Consider the following 14,566-nt stretch of genomic DNA (forward strand, 5'->3'; position numbering starts at 1 on the left):
CCTCCCCCCACAATACAAGAATCTCAACACATGGCCCCCCATCAAATTCGAAACCACACCAGACTCTGCTTAGATTTGCAAATGTGCTGGCAGTTTTATTGCTGCCCCACTGGGAGCTGTTCAACAGGGGAGTGCAGTGGCATAGCGTTGTTTGCTGGTACCCGGGGCAGTGAACAGCAGCCATGCAGGGGGAGCCCGGCCAGCCAACACAGGCCTTGGCGGGCACACACCCCACCACGATGCCCAGGTGGCAATTGGCCCAGTGGCAAGGTCAGGCCAGGCTCTGGGGCCCAGTTACCCCAGTGGCAGGCAGGGCAGGGACCCCTGTGTACTCACGCCCCCTCAAAATCATGCGCCCAGGTCTACAGCCCCACTAGCCCTCCCCACGCTATGCCCGCCCCCTGTTCCCAACTCCCAATTCAAGAAAATATCTGAAAGAGATGTTATATGGGTGATTTCAACTAGCACCCCACAGACATTTCGGTCATAACAAAGGGGGACATAGATCACCAGGAACCAATCTCAGCTGCGGAAAAAAACATGTTCCCCTCTTTATTTTCGACTCTCTTGGGCGCAGGAATTTAACCTTAATCATGAATCCCCAGCCGGAATTAAGATTGCTGGAAGAAATATCAACAACCTCAGATATGCAGATGACACAACCTTGATGGGAGAAAGTGAGGAGGAATTAAAGAAACTTTTAATGAGGGCGAAAGAGGAGAGCGCAAAATATGGTCTGAAGCTCAACATCAAAAAAAACGAAGATCGTGGCCACTGGTCCCATCACCTCCTGGCAAATAGAAGGGGAAGAAATGGAGGCAGTGAGAGATTTTACTTTCTTGGGCTCCATGATCACTGCAGATGGTGACAGCAGCCGCAAAATTAAAGGACACCTGCTTCTTGGGAGAAGGGCAATGACAGGCCTAGACAGCATCTTAAAAAGCAGACATCACCTTGCCAACAAAGGTCCGTATAGTTAAAGCTCTGGTTTTCCCAGTAGTGATGTATGGAAGTGAGAGCTGGACCATCAAGAAGGCTGATCGCAGAAGAATTGATGCTTTTGAATTCTGGTGCTGGAGGAGACTCTGGAGAGTCCCATGGACTGCAAGAAGATCAAACCTCTCCATTCTGAAGGAAGTCAGCCCTGAGTGCTCACTGGAAGGGCAGATCCTGAAGCTGAGGCTCCAGGACTTTGGCCACCTCATGAGAAGAGAAGACTCCCTGGAAAAGACCCTGATGGTGGGAAAGATGGAGGGCACAAGGAGAAGGGGACGACAGAGGACGAGATGGTGGGGCAGCGTTCTCAAAGCTACCAGCATGAGTTTGACTAAACTGCGGGAGGCAGTGGAAGACAGGAGTCCCTGGCGTGCTCTGGTCCAAGGGGTCATGAAGAGTGGGACACGACTAAACGACTCAACAGCAACAATTTATAATTTTTGTTTAACTTGCAAGAAAGAAGGGCTTTTCCGCTGGCTAGGTTCAATTCTAATCCTTCTAACCTCTTCTGCCCAAACACTGAGGTCCAGCGCCGAGGGCCTTCTGGCAGTTCCCTCATTGTGAGAAGCAAACCTACAGGGAACCAGGCAGAGGGCCTTCTCGGTGGTGGCGCCCGCCCTGTGGAACACCCTCCCATCAGATGTCAAAGCGATAAAAAACTACCTGACATTCAGAAGACATCTTAAGGCAGCCCTGTTCAGGGAAGTTTTTAATGGGTGACATTTTAATTTTTGGTCTTTGTGGAAGCCGCCCAGAGTGGCTGGGGAAACCCAGCCAGATGGGCGGGGTACAAATAATAAATTATTATTATTATTAGGGGTAGGTTTGTGGGTTTGGCAGAAGGAGACAGGATCTGCCCATGCGATGCCCACTGGTGGAAACTCTAGCTCACATGGCCCTTATATGTAAAATGCAAGATGATCTCCGCCAACAATTTTTAGACCATCTATGTATCCCAACATGGAAACCAGAGACAGAGGTTATATGCTCCTTATTACAGGGGAGAGACCAGGAGCTCACCAAGACAGTAGCTAAGTTCCTCTATTTGATTTTTTGTCGCTGAAGTACGCTACAGGATCCTGCCCTTGCTGGAGACCCACAGAGATGAAATAGATTGTTCGCCTCTTCTTCCCTTTGGCAAATGACTGTACGGTTGAAATGGCGATGAGATCACACTGGCCTATTTATTATCAATGTATGTATGTGATACCAATAAAGGTTTGATGGTAATAAATGCCCTAAATGTCTGTGCCCTAGAAGAGCTGTAATGGCTGTGCTCGAGAAGAACTGTTTGTGGAACTGACCTGAGGGGCAGCAACCGTGGACTCCATTTTGAGTGGTGACCTTTCGCCCGGGTGCAACATGTCAGTGTTGTCGACTCCACTGGGAGCAGTGAACATCATGCTGTTAGATTGCACATCCGTGCAAATGTCCGATTTCTAAGAAAATCCAGCACGTCGCACTGGGTTTCAAAAGAAGAAACTTCCCCCCGAATGAGGAGGTTGGTAAAAAGGAAGTTGAAAGTCAGGCGGGTCAGATCACTCCAAAATGTTTGGGACTTCTTTAAGGACACTAAGTATACAGTATTAGAAACTCAACTGGAGTTTGGGCTGCAGGTCTGGGAAGTGTGGTTAATGAGCAGAGTCAAAGAAGCTTTCAGAGGCCAGAAGGCTTCTTTCGAAAAAGCGGATGTCTTTAAAAATAAAAATATTCATTTCCCTCTTTCATTCATTAAAGGTAAAGGTACCCCTGCCCGTACGGGCCAGTCTTGCCAGACTCTGGGGTTGTGCGCTCATCTCACTCTAGAGGCCGGGAGCCAGCGCTATCCAGAGACACTTCCGGGTCACGTGGCCAGCGTGACAAGCTGCATCTGGCGAGCCAGCGCAGCACACGGAACGCCGTTTACCTTCCCGCTGGTAAGCTGTCCCTATTTATCTACTTGCACCCGGGGGTGCTTTCGAACTGCTGGGTTGGCAGGCGCTGGGACCGAACGACAGGAGTGCACCCCGCCGCGGGGATTCGAACCGCCAACCATACGATCGGCAAGTCCTAGGTGCTGAGGTTTTACCCACAGTGCCACCCGTGTCCCTCTTTCATTCATTACATATACGATATACGATATCTTTATTGTCATTGTCCCATGCAGAACAATGAAATTGAAAAACTACATAAAACATTCAAAACCCCCTAAAAACTCTGAAACCCCATTTTAAAATACACTATACTATAGAGACTCCTTATGCTGTGTTTAGAACCAGAATCACATTTGCGTAGAAACTGTTTCTCAGGCGGCTACTCCTAATCTTTATAACCCTGGACCTTCTTCCAGAAGCAGAAGATGAAAGAGATCATTTCTGGGGTGCGCACTATCCTGCGCTATCTCTGCAGCTTTCTTATGGCACCTGGAAGCGTAGATTTGATCCAAGGTGGGAAGAGGGCACCCAGTTATTCTCTCCGCAGTCTTTACACCCCTGGACAGCATTGTTTTTCTCCTGGCCGTGCAGCTCCCAAACCACACACACAGAACATAAGTTAACACACTCACAACAGTACAGTGGTAAAATGCCATCAACAGGTCCTTTGAGAGATTGTTTTTCTGGAGGATTCTCAGAAAATATAACCTCTGCTGTGCTCTCTTCATCAGGTCTCTGCTGTTTTCTCCCCAGGTTAGGTCGTCCCTCAACTCCATTCCCAGAAATCGAAAGACCGAGACCTGTTCCACGCACTTCCCAACAATAAGTGGCTGAATATTCAATTTACATTTCCTAAAGTCCACAATGATCTCTCTTGTTTTCTTTAAGTTAAGGAGTAAGTTCCCCCAGCTGCTCAACTTCCTTCCTATAGGCCACCTCCCCCTCTCCAGCCGTGATTAAGCCAACCACCGTTGTATCATCTGCAAATGATATCTCATCTGATCTTTCTAACATTTACCCAACATTCCTCCCTTGCTCCCCTCCTGGGCTTCCCCTAACTTCCGCTTCTGATTTATTTCTCCTTTCACCTTCTTTGCTACCTCCTAAAAGAAAAAAAAAACGAAGATCGTGGCCACTGGTCCCACCACCTCCTGGCAAATAGAAGGAGAAAAAATGGAGGCAGTGAGAGATTTTACTTTCTTGGGCTCCATGATCACTGCAGATGGTGACAGCAGACACGAAATTAAGAGACGCCTGCTCCTTGGGAGAAAGGCGATGGCAAACCTAGACAGCATCTTAAAAAGCAGAGACATCACCTTGCCAACAAAGGTCCATATAGTTAAAGCTCTGGTTTTCCCAGTAGTGATGTATGGAAGTGAGAGCTGGACCATAAAGAAGGCCGATCGCCAAAGAATGGATTCTTTTGAATTCTGGTGCTGGAGGAGACTCTTGAGAGTCCCATGGACTGCAAGAAGATCAAACCGATCCATTCTGAAGGAAATCAGCCCTGAGTGCTCACTGGAAGGACAGATCCTGAAGCTGAGGCTCCAAGACTTTGGCCACCTCATGAGAAGAGAAGACTCCCTGGAAAAGACCCTGGTGTTGGGAAAGATGGAGGGCACAAGGAGAAGGGGATGACGGAGGACGAGATGGTGGGACAGTGTTCTCGAAGCTACCAGCATGAGTTTGACCAAACTGTGGGAGGCAGTGGAAGACAGGAGGGCCTGGCACGCTCTGGTCAAGGGGGCCACGAAGAGTCGGACACGACTAAACAACAACAACAAAAGAAAAAAAACCTACTAATAACGTATTTATACAATAACATCAAACCTAAAAACATAAAAATAACAATGAATACCCCATATTGTTTCTCTGTCTTCTATACATTTTCTGATACCAATAATGTGGATGTTTATTTAAATCCTGCCATGAAGTTTATCGACTTTCTTTGCTTCTGCAAGTATAATATAAATGGTTCCCATTCTTTTTCAAAGTCACTGTTGTCTTTTTCTCTTAGTCTGTCCGCCGTTTTTGCCAATTCTGCATGGTTCATCAACTGCTCCTGCCATTGTTCTTTAGCTGATGTTTCTCCAGTCTTCCAATTTTGTGTAATCAACGTTCTCGCTGCTGTAGTGGCATACATGAATAAAGATATTGAATATATGGGAAATAATTGTGTACATTTGAAAACGCCGGCAGCATTAAGATAAATTCTGCAGTGTAAATAAATTTAGATGGATGCAATAATGGAATACTGAATGGTATCGTTTTTGTAAGATATGCAGGGGCTTATGGTATGTAAAATGAACCATGGAAAGAGAAGGAGGGGAAATCGTTGCTATTTTAAGGATGTAAAATGAGTATTTTTAATTGTAAAACAGAAAATTTAATTGAAATTATATAGCTCTATGAAGATGCCGACTCAGTGTGCAGCCGCTGTGAAGAAGGCAAACTGCATGCCAGGGATGATTAGGAAAGGGATTGGAAAATAAAGCTACCAGTATCATAATGCCATGATACAAATATATAAATTATAAAATATACCATAAAACTTATCACTTATACAGTCTTTTTAGACTTCCATCAGCACCTCTCATGATCCACCATTTTAACCACTTCTTATGCATTTCTTAACCTTATATTGCCTTTACATCTCTAAACAAATCTTCCTCCCCCTTGTCCATTTTTGCAATACTTCCAATAATACTCCTCACAAAACTTCTTGCAACCCTACAAACGTCATCCGTTCTTCACAATTACTTTTCAAATAGTCTGTAAATTTACTCCAGTCTTCCGTGAATGTCTGGTCTCGCCGGTTTCGAATCCTTCCTGTTACTTTGTCTAATTCTGCATAGTCCATTAACTTCATCCTCCATTCTTCAATCGTCAGTAACTCTTCTTGCTTCCATTTTTGGGCCAATAATATTCTTGCTGCTGTTATTGCATATAAAAAGAGCTTACATTCCTTTCTATTTATGTAACTCCCCACAATGCCCAATAAAAATGCTTCTGGTTTCTTTATAAATGTATATTTAAACATTTTTTTCATCTCATTATATATCATCTCCCAGAAGCATTTCACCTTTTTACATTCCCACCACATGTGATAAAATGTTCCCTCTTTTTCTTTACATTTCCAACATTTATTACTGACTTTATACACTTTTTGCTAATTTGCCTCAAAACGGATATTGTAGAGTTGGGAAAGTTTCAGAAAAGGGCAAGGAAAATGATCGAGGACTGGAGTCTCCCAGATGAAGGCAGATTAAAACATTTGGTGCTTCTTAGAAAAGATGAGCAAGAGATGAGAGGTTAGAAGTGTATAAAATTATGCCTGGCAGGGAGAAACGTGGGAGAGAAATGTTAAAGTGCTGTCTAAAATGTATAAGATATTATTGGATTGGGAGACAAAGAATGAACAAGTAAAACCTCCAGTGATACATTGGGCAATAGATATTGGTTATAATATAGATATGGAAGCGTGGGAACGATTGTGGAATAGGGATATAATATTTACAGCATGCTATGGTTTATGGAGAAAGCTAGAGAGTTCCAGGAAGACACCTACTTCTGCTTCATTGACTATGCAAAGCCTTTGACTGTGTCGACCACAGCAAACTATGGCAAGTTCTTAAAGAAATGGGAGTGCCAGATCACCTCATCTGTCTCCTGAGAAATCTCTATGTGGGACAAGAAGCTACAGTTAGAACTGGATATGGAACAATTGATTGGTTCAAAATTGGGAAAGGAGTACGACAAGGCTGTATATTGTCTCCCTGCTTATTTAACTTACATGCAGAATTCATCATGCGAAAGGCTGGGCTGGATGAATCCCTAGCCGGAATTAAGATCGCCGGAAGAAATATCAACAACCTCAGATATGCAGATGACACAACCTTGATGGCAGAAAGTGAGGAGGAATTAAAGAACCTTTTAATGAGGGTGAAAGAGGAGAGCGCAAAATATGGTCTGAAGCTCAACATCAAAAAAACGAAGATCATGGCCACTGGGCCCATCACCTCCTGGCAAATAGAAGGGGAAGAAATGGAGGCAGTGAGAGATTTGACTTTCTTGGGCTCCGTGATCACTGCAGATGGTGACAGCAGCCACAAAATTAAAAGACGACTGCTCCTTGGGAGAAAGGCGATGGCAAACCTAGACAGCATCTTAAAAAGCAGAGACACCACCTTGCCAACAGAGGTCCGTATAGTTAAAGCCATGGTTTTCCCAGTAGTGATGTATGGAAGTGAGAGCTGGACCATAAAGAAGGCTGATCGCCGAAGAATGGATGCTTTTGAATTCTGGTGCTGGAGGAGACTCTTGAGAGTCCCATGGACTGCAAGAAGGACAAACCTCTCCATTCTGAAGGAAATCAGCCCTGAGTGCTCACTGGAAGGACAGATCCTGAAGCTGAGGCTCCAAGACTTTGGCCACCTCTTGAGAAGAGAAGACTCCCTGGAAAAGACCCTGATGTTGGGAAAGATGGGGTGCCCAAGGAGAAGGGGACGATGGAGGATGAGATGTTGGGACAGTGTTCTCGAAGCTACCAGCATGAGTTTGACTAAACTGTGGGAGGCAGTGGAAGACAGGAGGGCCTGGCGTGCTCTGGTCCAGGGGGTCACAAAGAGGCGGACACAACTAAATGACTAAACAACAACAAATGGTTTAAGAGAAAACTATATGAAAATGTTATATATAGATGGTATCTAGCACCGAATAAACTGGCAAGTGTATAAATCAAAATCGAGTAAGTGTTGGAAATGCAAGGAGTACTTTCTATCATATGTGGTGGTCTTGCAGTAAAGTTAAAGCTTACGGGGAAATGATATATAATGAATGGAAAAAGATGTTTAAAGTAACATTTGTATTAAAAGAACACCCAGAAGTCTTTCTCTTGGGAATTATAGGGACAGAACTAGCTAAACAGTATAGAAATCTATTCATGTATGCAGCTATAACGGCAAGAATATTGTTTGCCCAAAAATGGAAAGAAGAAGAATTCCTGACGGAAGAAGAATGGATACAAAAACTTATGGACCATGCTGAAATGGCGAAACTTACCAGAAAAATAAGAAATCAAAATAACAAACTTTTTATAAAAGAATGGAAATGGTTTATTGAATATGTACACATAAATTGTAAACAGATAAGGACATTGTCAGGATTATTGTAAAATGTATTTCATAAGAGTGTCATAACAGGAAACACTTAAAGTAGATGGATAAAAGATTAAGTTAAGTTAGTTTAGAATATGCAGGAAATGATAAAACATTTTTTAATTTTTTAAAATAGTTTATTAACCATCTTATGTTACATCTGTATACGTTATCACATTACATTGCATATCTTATTATAGCAGAACATGTATACAAAGTTTATATACAAAATTCATATACCTAAAAAGAAATAGAAAAAAAGAAAAACACAACACTATTCCCAGATCAGATATGTACCAACACCACAGACTTCCTGTCAATCACGTTGTATAATCCTTTTTTTAACAAGTGAATGTACTCTTATTATTGTATATTTATTTGCATTTTATCTAATACATTCGTATATCAAATTGTACCCTTAATCTTATTTCTCAATTCAATTTCTCTCCAACATCAATCAAATGCCAGCATAGATAGTGAACCTTTACTGTATTTTTGAACATCTATCTTATATCTATCCCATTTCCCCAAAAATTTAAGGAACCGCAGAAAGAGGAGGAAGGAAGTCGAGATTTGAAATGTAAAAATGACTGGAAAACTATTGATATGTGTATAACTGAAGATCATATAAAATAAAATAAACAAAATGTGCAGAGAAAATGTTTTATTATTCCCTTCTAAGACTGCATCTCGTGGATATCCACTGAAGCTGAATGCTGAAAGATTCAGGAAAGATAAAAAGAAGAAGCTCTTCTCCATGCAGCGAATAGTTAAACAGTGGAACTCCCTGCCACAGCAGGCAGCAGCGGCCCACAACAGGAATGCCTTTGGAAGAGATTGGGCAGAGAAGGCCTTTGATAATATGTCATGGAATTTTATGAAAAAGAATTTGGAGTTAATGGATATGGGACAATCTTTTCTCGAAGGTATAGGAGCTATATATTCAGAACAGAAAGCTAGATTAACAGTGAATAATGTATTAACAGAACAAGACAGGGGTGTCCGTTGTCACCACTATTATTTATAATAGTCCTTGAAGTCGAGAAATATAAGAGTGAATGAAAATGTAAAAGGAAATAGAGTTGGATCCAAAGAATATAAATCGAAAAGCGTTTGCTGACAATTTAGTAATAACGGTAGCAGAACCCCTGTCCAGTGGACCTAAAGCACTGGACAGGATTGAGGAATTTGGACAAGTAGCCGGTTTCAGACTTACAGGTGAAACTCGGAAAATTAGAATATCGTGGGAAAGTTCATTTATTTCAGTAATTCAACTTAAAAGGTGAAACTAATATATGAGATAGACTCATGACATGCAAAGCGAGATATGTCAAGCCTTTATTTGTTATAATTGTGATGATCATGGCGTACAGCTGATGAAAACCCCAAATTAACAATCTCAGAAAATTAAAATATTAAAGGAAATCAGCAAAACAAGGATTGCAAATGGAGCAATATTGGACCTCTGAGAAGTAGAAGCATGCATATGTACTCAGTACTTGGTTTGGGCCCTTTTTGCATTAATTACTGCCTCAATGCAGCATGGCATGGATGCTCTCAGCCTGTGGCACGGCTGAGGTGTTATGGAAGACCAGGAAGCTTCAATAGCAGCCTTCAGCTCTTCTGCATTGCTCGGCCTCATGTCTCTCATCTTTCTCTTGGCAATGCCCCATAGATTCTCTAATGGGGTTCAGGTCAGATGAGTTTGCTGGCCAATCAAGCACAGTAATCCCATGGGCACTGAACCAGGTTTTGGTACTTTGGGCAGTGTGGGCAGGTGCCAAAGTCCTGCTGGAAAATGAAGTCAGCATCCCCATAAAGCTCGTCTGCGGAAGGAAGCATGAAGTGCTCCAAAATCTCCTGGTAGACGGCTGCCTTGACCCTGGACTTAATGAAGCACAGGGGACCAGCACCAGCTGATGACATGGCTCCCCAAATCAACACAGACTGTGGAAACTTCACACTGGACTTCAAGCACCTGGCATTGTGTGCCTCCCCATTCTTCCTCCAGACTCTGGGTCCTTGGTTTCCAAATGGGATGCAAAAGCTGCTCTCATCAGAAAAGAGATTTGCTCTATTGCAGTCCTTATTTTGCTGATTTTATTTAATAGTCTAATCATCACAATTATAACAAATAAAGGCTTGACATATCTCGCTTTGCATGTCATGAGTTTTCTCATATATTGTTGTTGTTGAGTCGTTTAGTCGTGTCCGCCTCTTTGTGACCCCCTGGACCAGAGCACGCCAGGCCCTCCTGTCTTCCACTGCCTCCCGCAGTTTGGTCAAACTCATGCTGGGAGCTTCGAGAACACTGTCCCACCATCTCATCCTCCGTCGTCCCCTTCTCCTTGCGTCCTCCATCTTTCCCAACATCCGGGTCTTTTCCAGGGAGTCTTCTCTTCTCCTGAGGTGGCCAAAGTCTTGGAGCCTCATCTTCACGATCTGTCCTTCCAGTGAGCACTCAGGGCTGATTTCCTTCAGAATGGAGAGGTTGGATCTTCTTGCAGTCCATGGGACTCTCCAGAGTCTCCTCCAGCACCATAACTCAAAAGCATCCATTCTTCGGCCATCAGCCTTCTTTATGGTCCAGCTCTCACCTTTTAAACTGAATTACTGAAATAAATGAACTTTTCCACGATATTCCGAGTTTCACCTGTAGTAAAACAAAAACGAATATGTTAGTTCAAAACAAAACAAAACTGGGACAACTCCATGGAGAAGGAGAGCGCAATAAGCGTCTGTTAGCCACGATGGCTCTGCACTGTCAGAGGTACTAATGCTTCTGAACACCAGTTCGAATCCTGCTGGGGAGCACAACTTCTCACTGGGAGAAACTGGCTGGCCAATGTGCAAATGATGCTTGCCTCAAGGCGCCAGCCGCCTGATCCAACAGGACTCTTCTTCTTCTTCTTCTTCCTATGTGCCTTAAGGGTCTCACTCTGCCTTTTGCCCCCCTCCCAACACTGTAAAGGGCTGTCAGCACCCCACCCCAGTCTCCCTGGATTTCAGCTGCCCCACCGCCTTGGCTCCTTTAAGAATGCAGCTGTTCTCTCTTCTCATTGTCTCCAATGGCAGCCAATCAGGGATTCCGCTGGTCGGGGGGGGGGTGCGGAGCTCTGATTGGCTATGACGCATCCCTTACTCCCCCCCACCCCCCTTCTACCTTGATCTCTCCCTCCCTCCCTCCCTCCCTCCGCAGCCCCCTCCCCTCCCCGGGTCGCTGTCCACTGGCCTGGGTGCTGAATTCTCCCAACCAGCCCTGCCCCGTCCGTGGCGAGACCCCCCCGCCAGCCACAGCCCGGGGGCTCTCAGACACCCACCCACCCACCCAATCCGGAGCATTGCAAAGGGGCGCTGGCGCTGCCTGGGAGCCGCGATGAGCGGAGGGGTCTACGGAGGAGGTAAAGGCTGGGTTGCCATTGGCGTTGCAGCTGTTTGGCTTGGGGAGGGGGGTCCCGGCAGCCCCCAGCCCCCCCAGATCTGGGCCCTGCATGCATTTGGTGGCGGGGCACCCCGAGGAGACCCTTTGCCGCCAGCATCTCGGTCCGCCTGCACCCCAGCAACAGCTGCATTCCTGCACTTGGCTAGGGCGGCTGGAGAGGGTCTTGCGCCCGCGCGCCCACCCTGCTCGTCGCTCCGAGCTGGGGGCTCCCTCCCAGCCAGCCAGGAGGGCAGGGAAACTGCGGAACTCACCCCCACAGGAAGCAGCGGGGACCACCAAGCCGGAGGAGGGGGGAAATTCACGGAGGAGAAGCCTAGCGACGGCTACCGGCCGCAAGGAGCGGAGAGATGCGCTCTTGCGCGCAAATACTTGCTCGCTGGGTTGCCCAATGAGGCATCCAGTTGGCCACTGGGAGAAGAGGATGCTGGACGGGGGGGGGGGCGCAGCCGGCCTGGTCCAACAGCCTCGAGGGTCCTTATGCATGGTCCAACTCGAGTGCCAACCTGCTCTTGAGTCAGATCCATGTTTTTTTTTAATTGTTCTTGCTAAATGTGACTTGGCTCACTTCTTTGAGCCGCCTAATTCCTCGGGTGTTGGTTGAATGGGGCGCCAAAAGGTCGTTTTCCCGTTTCCGCTATGCTGAGTGAATATAGTTGTACTTACAAGACACCCCTTGATGTGCTGGTGCTCTCCAGTTCTTTTAGACTACAACTCCCATCATCCCCAGCCAGCGATGGGAGTTGTAGTCCCAAACAGCTGGGTGGATGGGTGTCAGCCTGTCAAGGCTGCTATAGATCAGGCATATAGGCAAACTCAGCCCTCCAGATGTTTTGGGACTACAACTCCCATCATCCCTAGCTAACAGGACCGGTGGTCAGGGATGATGGGAATTGTAGTCTCCAAAAATCTGGAGGGCCGAGTTTGCCTATGCCTGCTATAGATAGTCCTCTGCAGCGTAGGTTGGTAACTGGAAAAACCCTACTTGCTTTCAGGCTTTTATCTCCCCTTCCTTCACTGCCCCAGTATATAAATTGCAAGCTTTTTGGGGCAGGGTTAGGGTTAGGATTTATTCAGTTAGGAATATCATTTTTGGCAATACATTCATCTTAATTACCACTATCCTTCCTAACAGAGATAAATCCATTCTTCCCCAAATTTCTTTTTATTTATTTCCACATTTTTTTCATAATGATCTTTAAATATGTTAATATTTTTTGGCTGTTAACCATCTTCCCAAATATTTCACTTTTTTATGTATAATTATTTCTGTCACCTGCTGTAACTCTTTTTTATTTTGTTCTGGAATAATTTTTTTTGGATGTTTGTTTTATTTTTATTTAATTTAAAGCCTGTTGCCTGTCCAAATTTTTGTATTTTTTCTAATACTTTTACTAATGAATTGATCAGGTCTTCTACTGTGATCGCTAAATCATCCGCAAATGCCTTTAATTTATATGACTTATTTCCTACGGTTATTCCTCTAATATCATCTGCTTTGATGTCTCTCACCAGCACCTCTAAGACTAAAATAAACAATGAAGGTGACAAGGGACGTTCATTTCTTCCAGGACCTTTAACATAAAGGTCCACGAAATGTTATCAAATGCTTTTTCCGCATCTACAAACATCATTGCTGCCTGTTTTTCATTCCTTACTTCCAGATATTCAACAATATCGACTACATTCCTTATATGATCTTTCATATGTCTTCCTGGCAAAAATCCTGTTTAATCTTGATGTATTATTTCTAATAATATATATTTCATTCTATCAGCTAATATGTTTGCAGACAATTTATAATCACTGTTTAATAGTGAAATAGGTCTATAATTTTTAACTTCCATTTCTTGTTTTGGAATTAGAGTAATAAAAGCCTCTTTCCAAGTCTTTGCTATTTCCCATACCTTTAATATTTCATTCATTACATTTTGTAATGGTTGAATTAATTTTTTTATAATATTTTGCAGTTAATCCATCTGGGTCTGGTGCTTTCCCTGTTTTTGATTGTTTAATGGCATTTGAGATTTCTGATCTATTAACTGGTGCATTCAAAGTATTCAACTTTTCATTTGGAATTCTTGGCAATTTATTTTGTCTTATATATCTTCCCATTTCTATTTTATCTTCTGGTCCAGCTTGATATAGGTCTGGAAAGTCTTTGGTAAATTGTTTTCTGATCTGTCTTGGGTTATCAATCAGCATTCTCATCACAAACCAGGCAAATTTGGATAATCGATAATCTGATAAAGCTGAGGGTCATTATTGGGCGTTGCTATTTTAGTTTTGTTTTTCATCTTCAAATTTTCATCAGTTGCTATAATAGTTCTGCCTGTTTTATTTACAGTATATATATATATATTTAAAAACTACTCAAAGAAAATGTATGTATTCTCATCCAACTTTGCTTAGAATGATAGAATTGTAGAGTTTTAAGGGATCCTGAGGTCATTTAACCCAATCCTCTGCAATGCAGGAATCTCAGCTTGCTCGATTTTAAATCTTGAATTCTTTTTTTTTTAAGGACACATAATAATAATTATTATTATTCTTTTTTTCTAGTTACAAAATTGTAAACACATAAATAATAAAACGTGACGTGACTGTTAATATGTGTCACTAGGGGGGCAAAATAGTAAATATATTACTTAGTAAATAGCAAATATATGTAGTAAATATATTACTTTATATCACGTAATAATGAGATGGTTCCAGTAAACCAGTTAAATGAGTTCTTCAGTAAATCAGTTTGGAAAACGCAGAATAATAGGAGCGAGATAAAGAGTATTGCATGATTAACCACGCCATATTGTGATATATATTGTAGGTCTTTTTCATCAGTGTGCTGTTTCATTTGCATATTTAATAAACTCACACCATAAAATGTAAAATGTAACACGTTTTGCTCTCTCGCCTTGCCGCCCTAAATTATTGTGACAACATTTCCAGTATGGCTATTTGCTAGACAATATTATACCAGTGATCAATATTCACCAATTGCTATTCCTTTTCTAGCAGCTGTTAATCAGTGTGTTACTAATTCCTTCTTAATCGGTCCATAT

General features: G+C 43.3%; 1 protein-coding gene across 1 annotated transcript in view; it reads left to right on the top strand.

Moving 5' to 3' along the window:
• The first annotated feature begins 11,243 nt into the window (after positions 1-11,243).
• Positions 11,244-14,566, top strand: part of ACTL6B (actin like 6B) — a 29,227-nt gene continuing 25,904 nt past the window's right edge. The window contains exon 1 of the mRNA XM_081886907.1: positions 11,244-11,466. Within this exon, the coding sequence (XP_081743033.1) occupies positions 11,442-11,466 (25 nt within the window). The 5' untranslated portion in view covers positions 11,244-11,441. The remainder of the gene's footprint in view (positions 11,467-14,566) is intronic.

This window comes from Podarcis melisellensis (assembly GCF_964234715.1).
Source record: "Podarcis melisellensis genome assembly, chromosome: 13".
NCBI classification, from domain to species: domain Eukaryota; kingdom Metazoa; phylum Chordata; class Lepidosauria; order Squamata; family Lacertidae; genus Podarcis; species Podarcis melisellensis.